Source organism: Equus przewalskii, chromosome 5 (assembly GCF_037783145.1).
Source record: "Equus przewalskii isolate Varuska chromosome 5, EquPr2, whole genome shotgun sequence".
NCBI classification, from domain to species: domain Eukaryota; kingdom Metazoa; phylum Chordata; class Mammalia; order Perissodactyla; family Equidae; genus Equus; species Equus przewalskii.
This window is the reverse complement of record NC_091835.1, coordinates 74,691,508-74,701,323: the sequence shown is the minus strand read 5'-3', so window position 1 is coordinate 74,701,323 and position 9,816 is coordinate 74,691,508. Positions and strand designations below refer to the sequence as shown.

The 9,816-nt window shown below is 44.8% G+C and overlaps 1 protein-coding gene across 1 annotated transcript; it reads right to left on the bottom strand.

Annotated features, from left to right (window-relative positions):
* Nucleotides 1-6,687: 6,687 nt before the first annotated feature.
* Nucleotides 6,688-8,848, bottom strand: RPS26 (ribosomal protein S26). The gene is made up of 4 exons (XM_008530152.2): nucleotides 8,515-8,848; nucleotides 8,077-8,254; nucleotides 7,122-7,252; nucleotides 6,688-6,794 (listed from the first exon to the last, which is right to left on the bottom strand). Exons 1-4 carry the CDS (start codon nucleotides 8,515-8,517, stop codon nucleotides 6,759-6,761), a joined length of 348 nt encoding a protein of 115 aa, XP_008528374.1. The 5' UTR covers nucleotides 8,518-8,848; the 3' UTR covers nucleotides 6,688-6,758.
* Nucleotides 8,849-9,816: the final 968 nt, after the last annotated feature.

Genomic DNA, 9,816 nt, shown 5'->3' with positions numbered 1-9,816 from the left:
GTGAGAGATTAACAATAAAATAGAACAATTATAACAATATATTGTAATAAAAGTTACCATAGATCTTAGCAACCTCAGCATATGACTTTTTTCTTTCCTTATTAAGTCCAGAGCTTTCACCTTTTCACGTATTGGAAGTACTTTACGGCTTCTCTTGGGCATATCTGAATTGCCAGCATCACTACTCTTGCACTTTGGGGCCATTATTAATTAAACTAAGGGTTACTTGGACACAAGCACTGTGATACTGCCAGTCAATCTGACAACTGAGACAGCTGAGTGACTAACAGGTGGGTAGCGTATACAGCATGGACATGCTGGACAAAGGGATGGTTCACATCCAGGGTGAGACGGAGCGGACGACATGAGATTTCATCATGCTGCTTAGAACGGCGTGCAATTTAAAACTTGTGAATTGTTTATTCCTGGAATTTTCCATTTAATATTTTTGGACCATGGTTGACTGTGGGTAACGGAAACCACAGAAAGTGAAATCACAGATAAGGGGAGACTACTGTACATATACAATGTCAGTATAAAGAAATTCACGTGAATGATGAGTGCTGACTTCACGACAGTGGTTACCACCTGGGGGAGAGGGTGGGGTGCAATCAGTCCACAGAGAGATTCAACTCCACAGGTAACCCTTTCTTTCTTAAGCTGGGAGGTGGATACACAGGCATTTATCGTATGCCTTAAAATTTCATTGTTTTAAAAACTATTTTGCAAAAAAAGAAAAACAAGGAGAACAGTGTATAGAGTGTGCTACCATTTGTGTTTAATATTTATGTATTTGCTTGCATATATACTTATACAGGAAACTAGTCATAAGTGCCTCCAGGGAGCTGGGGAGAATTATTTTCACTATGTATGCTTTTGCACCTTTTGAATTTTGTACCTTTTGCATTATAACTAATTGGAGGAGAAAAAAAAAAACCACAACTGCCAGCCACCTCCCCTACACCTTCTGATCCTGCCCTCTTGTTCAATACCCTCAGTCCCTCAGTCACCCTTATTTTTGCCACTTTTTTTTTGGAGGAAGATTAGCCCTGAGCTAACATCTGTGCCCATCTTCCTCTACTTTATATGTGGGGCGCCTGCCACAGCATGACTTGACAAGTGGTGTGTAGGTCCGGGTCCAGGATCCCAACAGGCGCAGCCCAGGCCGCAGAAGCAGAGCGTGCGAACTTAACTGCTGAGCCACCAGACTGGTCCCATCCAATCACCTCTTTTTTTGGTTTCCCTTTTCTCCCAACTGATCTTGGACTCCTCCATCCACCAATTAGTCATGACTGAAATAGCACCATAATTTCCATGCTGATATTCCCAAACTGGAGCAAATCAATCATGCATATTCTTTTTTTCTTTTTCTTTTTTTTTTTTAAAGATTGGCACCTGAGCTAACAACTGTTGCCAATCTTTTTTTTTCTGCTTTTTCTCCCCAAATCCCCCTCAGCACATAGTTGTATATTTTAGTTGTGCGTCCTTCTAGTTGTGGTATGTGGACGCTGCCTCAGCATGGGCTGATGAGCGGTGCCATGTCCGTGACCAGGATCCGAACCAGCAAAACCCTGGGCCACGGAAGCGGAGCGCACGAACTTAACCACTTGGCCACGGGGCCGGCCCCCTCTTTTTTCTCTAGCACAATTCCTTAATATTTTTCAAAGTATGGTCTTCAGACCAATTGCATCAGAATCCCTTGTAATGTTATTAAAATGCAAGTTCCCAAACCCTACCCCAAGCACTTTGAACCGTGCTTTTTGGAGGTGGGCTTAGGACTCTGCATTTTATTCAAACAGCAGAGGTAATTCTTATTCACACAAAGGAAATTATTTCACTCATTCCTGACCTTTCCATAGGCTGAGCATATTTATTCATGCACAAATGTTAAGCACTTGCTATAGGTCAGACAATATAATTGGCCATCGAGACACTATCCCTGACCTCATGAGTAGACATTTCCCAGGGACATTTGTGGGTGATAAGGATCATCTGGGTGACAGAAAATAGTGACAAACCTTTTTTTAAATTTAAAAGCTAACCACTGGCCCTGTGGCCGAGTGGTTAAGTTCGTGTGCTCTGCTTCCACGGCCCAGGATTTCGCTGGTTTGGATCCTGGGTGCAGACATGGCACCACTCATCAAGCTACACTGAGGTGGCATCCCACATGCCACAACTAGAAGGACCCACAACTAAGAATACACAACTATGTACTGGGTGGCTTTGGGAGAAAAAGGAAAAATAAGAAAGTTAAAAAAATAAATAAAAGCTATGTAGTTGTTTTTAAAAACACTACATTCTATTTATGGTAAGAGTCAGTTTTCCATTTAGAATACTGATATTTCTTTTTTAATAAATGTAAAAAGTGAGTCAACTTAAAGAAAATGACAACATAGATATTGGCAGAAATACCTAAAGAGGTACACAAAGCCTGAAGTTTGGGGAAATATTCATTGAGCATTTCAGAGGTAGCTGTGGTATAATGAAAAGAATAAGAAAAATAATCACTCACTCTTATCATGAACTGACTACTGTAGATCTAAGTCAGATCATGTCACTGCTCTGCTCAAAACTCTCCAGGGAATTACCATCACACTTTATTGTATTTTCGTAACAGCTTTGTTGGGCTATAGTCCACATACCATACAATTCACCCACTTAAAGTATATAGTTTAGTGGTTTTTAGTATGTTCACAGAGCTGTGCAACTATCACCACAATTAATTTTAGAATATTTTCATTACCCCTAAAAGAAACCCCATACCATCTAACAGTCACTCCCCTTTCCCCCAAGCCATCTATCCCTCAGCAACCACTAATCTATTCTCTCTCTAGATTTGCCTAGTCTGGACATTTCATATAAATGAAATCATACACTATGTGGTCTTTTATGACTGGCTTCTTTCATTTAGCATGTTTTCAAGGTTCATCAACGTTTGATCATGTAGCAGTATTCCATTCCTTTTAACGGCCAAATAATAACCCATTGTATGGATATACCACATTTCATTTATCCATTCACATGTTGATGGACATTTGGGTTGTTTCTACTTGATGGCTATTATGAGTAATGCTGTTATGAACACTCGTTTACAAGTTTTTGTGTAGATGTGTTTTTGGTTCTCTTGGGTATATACCTAGGAGGGGAACGGCTGGGTCACATGGTAACGCTTTCACTTTTTGAGGAACTGCAAGATTGTTTTCCAAAGTGGCTGCACCATTCTACATGCCCACCAGCAGTGTATGAGGTTCCAACTTCGCCACATCATCACTAGCACTTGCTATGCTCTTTTTAGTTACAGGCATCCCAGACAGCATGAAGTGGTATCTCATTGTTTACCATCACACCTTGAGTGCAGTCCAGTCCTTGCGAGGGCCTACAAGGTCCCATGTCATCTGGACCTGTCTTCTCTAACTTTTGTGTGCCACAGGTACACGATCCCTTATCCGCAACTGAAAAATCAAAACAACTCTAAAAATCAAGATTTTTGGAACTCCTGTGGCAGCAAAGCCTGACGTGAAACTTGCGTTAGATAATTTATAGTCTTTATTGCTTCCACTTAATGTGATTATTCTATTTTGCTGCAGAAATATTGTGTTTGATCCTGGGTGCTGTTCTAGATCCCTCTGAGAATGTTACATATTAAAGAGTAAATGCTCTGTATTACTGTTCTAAAATGAAAAATCAATTTCAAGGTCTGAAGGATTTCATACAAAGGACTGCAGACCTGAACCACTTTCCTCCTGGCTCACCTGAATTCACTCACTGTCCGCCTTGCTTTTTCCGTGATATGCCAGGCATACTCTTGCCTTAGGGCATCTGTACTTGCTATTCCCTTTGTTGGAAAGCTCTTTCCCCACTTATCTAAATGGGCTGCTTGTTCACTTTCTTTAGTTTTCTAATTCTCTATGGACCTTATAGACATGTCTCCTCATGCAAAACTGCACATCTTCCTCACATCAGATCACCCCCTCACTAAAACGCAAAGCCCTGTGAGACCAGGGTCTTGGTCACTCCTATCTTCAGCATTTAGAAACGTCTGGCACACAGTAGGTACTCAGTAATTTTTTATTTTTTAAAGATTGGCACCTGAGCTAATATGTGTTGCCAAGCATTTTTTTTTATTCTTTTCCCCAAAGCCCCCCAGTATATAGTTATATATCCTAGTTGTAGGCCCTTCTGGTTGTGCTATGTGGGACGCCGCCTCAGCATGGCCTGATGAGCAGTGCCATGTTTGCGCCCAGGATCTGAACGGGTGAAACTTTGGGCAGCCAAAGCAGACTGTGTGAACCTAACCACTTGGCCACAGGGCTGACCCCTCAAGATTTTTTTTTCCTTATTGAGGAAGATTAGCCCTGAGCTAACATCCATGCCCATCTTCCTCTACTTTACATGTGGGATGCCTGCCACAGTGTGGCTTGGTAAGCAAGGCATAGGTCCGCGCCCGGCACCTGAACTGTGCAATCCTGGTCCGCTGAAGCAGCATATGCGCCCTTAACTGCTGTGCCACTGGGCCAGCCCAATAAATATTTCTTGAATGACTGTTTTGTATCACTGAAACCTCACCAAAATGCTACGAAATAGAAATGACATCCTAAAGATTAGAAAATTGAAGACCGGTTAGGTAACTTACCCAAGGTCACACAGCTGAAAGTATCAGAGGTAAGATTCACATCCAGGATTCAGCCCTCTTAGGTTTTTTTCTTCTTTTCTCCCCCCAAAGCCCCCTGGTATATAGTTGTGAATTTCTAGTCGTGTGTCCTTCTACTTGTGGCATGTGGGATGCCACCTCAGCATGGCTTGATGAGTGGTGCTATGTCTGCGCCCAGGATTTGAACCCGTGAAACCCTGGGCCACCGAAGTGGAGCGTGCAAACTTAACCACTTGGCCATGGGGCCAGCACCAGCCCTCTTAGGTTCTTAACCAGATGGCTCTGTTCAATAGACTTGGACTCAGAAACAAAATGCCGAGCACATGGGCAATTAACCCTTATTGAGAACCAGTCCTAATGGCCTATGGTTAAGGCAAGCTCTGCTATGGCAGCGCCTCACAGAGAACTAGAGGACATACAACTAGAATATATAACTATGTACTGGGGCTTTGGGGAGGGGAAACAATGAATAAATAAACGAATCAATCTAGATTCTAGCCCTAGTTCTTTCATCTACTGGCTCAGTCTCCCTCAAAAAGCCTATTTGCAGGGCCGACCTGGTGGCGCAGCGGTTAAGTGCACACATTCTGCTTCTGCGGCCCAGGGTTCGCAGGTCTGGATGCCGGGTGCAGACATGGCACCACTTGGCACGCCGCGCTGTGGTAGGCGTCCCACATATAAAGTAGAGGAAGATGGGCACGGATGTTAGCTCAGGGCCAGTCTTCCTCAAACAAAAACAAAACAAAACCCCACCCTGAGAAAAGGACAGGCCGTGACAATAAACCTTTCAAGGGAGATCTTGGAGCCGTTACACAAGCCTGATTTACTACTTAAATCTGATTTTATTTAGCAAGCTGGAATTTGGGACCAGCAGGTTTAGCATTTATTTTTACCTTGGACCTCTGATTTCCTTCTATCCAGAGTTTATCCCTGATGTAAAGGGATCATTATAGTGTAGAATGAAGGAGCACGGGTGTCTTGTAGGCCTCCCTAAAGGATGGAGACACTTGCCTAGTTCTGACAAATTCATGATTTGCCACAGCTGTTCTAACGCGTGCACTGGTATGCTGACCATGGTGCAAGACAGGGTCAACGGTTTCCATCTGGGTTTGCTTTTTTTTCCACTTAAACTGTTCTCCAATTAACAAGACCACCTCTATGCTCTGAAATATTCCACCTCTTTCTTCCTATGATATTCCTTTGAATACAGACACTTGCAAAAATGTACTTCCCAGCACCATGTATACTTCAGTCAAAACCTCCAAGCTACTGGTTTAGTTTTAGGAAAACAAAAACAATAAAACCACATATATCACATAACCTAACCAACAAACCCAGTCCTTACCAATCCATTCCCAAATGGATTTTTCAAATAAATGCATATACCCCTAGCTGATAACTTTCTAATTTCTGAATTCTAGGACAAATGAACCAGTCACACAGATGAACTAACGTACTGCCCCCCTCCATACTGTGCGTGGAAATTCCCTTTCCTCTTGTGAGACTCCAAGCTTCTAGGAATGCTTCTGGCGTCCTGGGTATTTTTACTCCACAGACAAATGCACCAAAGAAAGGTTAACAATCTACATACAGATCCCCTTAAAAGCTACCCAAGTCATGCACTTTCTATTGAAGTGTTTGTGTCCCCCACCAGGGGTATGCACACCTCAGTCTAAGTCACCTCCTGATGTGCTCCTCACTCAACAACAGCCAGTTTTTCCTTACCCCCAGCCCGCAACTAGTTCCTCTCTCCCATTTTTATGACACCTACTTAAGCCACTAGCCAGGGAGAATTAACCTAATACTCACAGACGACTTAAGCCCTTTCACTCTACATATCCGTGCAAATTGGAAAGCCAAAGGATGCAAACACAAAAAACCCCCAAGTTAAGGTGTAACTTACATGGATAAGCTTTCTCTCCCATGAAAAGACTATGTGGCACTCCACACTTGAATACTTCGCAAAAGTAATTACGATCCCTATGACACACACAACCGTCACTCAATGTGGCCACAGATACACTCGACATACTATATAAAGTGTAATTTCCATTTTATTATTTTCCAGAGAGAGAGCTTCTCCTTCAGTCCTTAAGGACTTTGCTCATTACATGGGCTTTGGCGGAGGTCGTGGAGCAGCACCCTGAAAAATGAAGAAATGAGAGTAAATTAAAAACCACCGATGGAAGACTCCCCCTTAAAGAACTTTACCACTACCCTTCCATCACTAATAATGTATTTGGGCCATAAACACATGGAAAACTGGTAGATGCGGAAGGACACCACCCTACTCCCACTGAAACAGTCTAACAACTCTTCTTTAGAAGTATCTCTAAGCAAACGTTTTAGATGTGGGTCCCACCAGCCTCACCACTTAGTTGATCTCACCCACAGGCAGACACCTTAACGTGATATTCTTTGTAACCTCACATACCCTCTGGCTTCTACATTTCCTTTTTAAGATACTTACTGCAGGTCTAAATCTGGGTGGGGGTGTTCGGTCCTTCCGGGCTTCACGAGAGCGATTCCTGACTACCTTGCTGTGAATGGCACAACTCACACAGTAATGTAATTTCACATACAGCTTGGGAAGCACGTAGGCTAAAAAACAGAAAAATAAGAGGCATAATATTAGGTATTATACACCCACCTTGCACCGTTCTTCCTTACTCATTCTGTTATTCAAAATTAAACCTACTTAAACGTCTGTCAGGCACATCGACAAAACCCTGCTCTCAAGTCAACTGTTCACTTTCTGATACCTAAATACACACGCAGTTTCACAAATGAATAACATTCTCCTACGAATTCATCCCGTCATCATGGGGACCAAATCCACACCCTAGAAGTAATAAACCAAAAATGCAGGTCCTTCAGCAGTTGCAACAGCCCCAATGCCTGCTCCTGAGTCCTTTCTTGTCGCCTAACAGAGTTAACTCGTCTCAAGAAAGAGAAACGATCAAGACGACGTCATATTGCTCCACGGATGGTCCTTGTCGACCAAACCAGACTGCCTCCGTTCTTGACACATTCCTCAAGAGGCTTGGTCCTTACGTTTTCACAACGCGTATTCAAACGTTCTTCCACAACTCAAAAGACTCATTCCATTTACCGTGTTTACAGCCAGGGGCCCCCAAGCGTTGACACAGAATAAGCTAAGTGCTTCTGGAATCCCATCCCCTAACAGGCAGTCACTAAGACTCAGAGACTTCGCACTACTCCAAAACCCTCCCTCTGCTCACACAAGGTCCAAAACTACCAACAAAACAGCAAAGATGCCCTTCCCTCCCACCGACGACAGCCTTAAAGAAACATGGAAAATGCCCGGGACACCCCAAATCTCGCGCACGAACAGCCCGCGGGCGGGGCGGGGGAGGTTTCGGGTCCTAGAATATTCGCACGGCTCGCGCCAGGAGCCCACTCACCGTCGAAGACACTCGCTTCCGAAATGTCCCTGACGGCTGCGGCCTCCACTATGTTTCGAATGACGAACTTCTTAATGGCCTTGTCCTTGGGCACGCATCGGGCGCAGTTGGTGCAGCGAATAGGCTGCACGTGGCCGCGGCCCTTTTTGGCACGACCATTGTTCCTTCTTTTCTTGGTCTGTGTCGAAACGGAGACGCTGTTGGGGAGGGGGCGCAACTCAGCAGCCCCAGCCCCCTTCCGGCTACCTCAACGCCCGCAGCCCCGAGAAAGGCGCCACTCAGGTCTCCAGTCCCTCCGCAGACCCCCTCCGAGACCGAACACACAGACGCTGTGCCCCCTCCTCCGCCGCAGACACAGCTCTCAAATCCCCACAACCCCGGAATCTGCTCCCCTCAGCCTCAGCCTGGACCCCGCGCTCACCACGCTACACGACTCACCATCTTGAGAACGCGGACCCGAGAGAGGATCCGAGGCCCGGCCCGGCTCTCTTATATAGCGCGAGATCCCTACGCTCACGCCGGAAGACTCCATAGAAGACTCCATCGCCAAGAATAGCAACCTGCTTTACTTGGATTTTCTTCATTGTTCAGCGTTCGTGCTGGACATTAGCGTAGAAAGGCGTTTCTCGAGTTTATTTATCCGCGGCTCAAGGTGACCATGGGACTATTTAGCCTGCTCGCGGAGGAAAATCAGAGTTGTACGTCTCCCAGCAAGCATCGCGACGCCCGACCCCGGATGTAATTCTGGGCGTTATAATTACCCGGTTTTTGCGACGGTAGGGGTGAAGTTACCGCAAGACCGCGAGTCGCTAGAGGCGGGAGGGAAAGAAATGCATGGTGGGAGTTGTAGTGCGAAGCTGCCAGGCCTCTGGCCCCAAGCACTTAGGGGGCGCTCCGCCACCGGGGGACGCTCTCAGCTCGTTTCTGTGACAATCCTGCTATTTGGTGCAGGACTGAGAAGCAGCAGACTTGGGGGGGGGGGGGGGGGGGGGCGGGGAACAAAACGTTTTGTTAATTCCTGCTTCCAGTATGGAGAAAACCCCACACTGAGGGGCCATGGACAAGTGCATTGGTGCTAGGGCTGTTTCTCATTCACCTTTTTATCCCTGGATTCTGTTAGCACAGTGCCAGGCACTGTAGTAAGGGCTTTATTGCTATTAACTCATTAACTCAACAAAGGTTAACATCTGTAAGGCACTAGGTACTGTTGAGTTGCCTGTAAGGTAGGTACCATGATTATTCTCATTACAGATTGAAAAACTGAGGTGCAGATAAGTTAAATAACTTGCCCAAAGTCACACAGAGCTAGTAAGAGGTGTTCAGGCTCCACTATGCTATGCTGCCTCTTACCTAACAAACAAATGGATGGAGATATAGCCTGGATCAGTGACTAAACGATTTTGACTCAGACCCATAGTAGAGGTATATTTTACATTGGTACTCAATACATACACAAACACATGTACACACACATGCAAAACTGAAACACAAACTTCTTGAAACAATACTTACCCTTAGGACATAAGGTGCACTGGTATGTTTTCTATTTTATTTTAACAAATGTTGATCAAGTCCCATAAAGTGATTTCACCACTCATTGATGAGTCTGGCCCCTGACTGAAACATACTTTCATATGTATAAGCTCCATTTACCTCTGAAGAGCCTTCAGAAAGTCTTTAGCTTTGAGCAGGAGTGGCTATCCGTGGGCATCCAGCCACCCAGTTGTCTCCAAAATTGAA

Coding starts and splice junctions, on each gene's coding strand:
- RPS26 (XM_008530152.2), bottom strand. Junction 7,253..8,076: donor GGAAGCGAGTGTCTTCGACG/GTGAGTGGGCTC, acceptor TCTGTTTTTTAG/CCTACGTGCTTCCCAAGCTG. Junction 6,795..7,121: donor CACCCAGATTTAGACCTGCA/GTAAGTATCTTA, acceptor TTCATTTTTCAG/GGTGCTGCTCCACGACCTCC.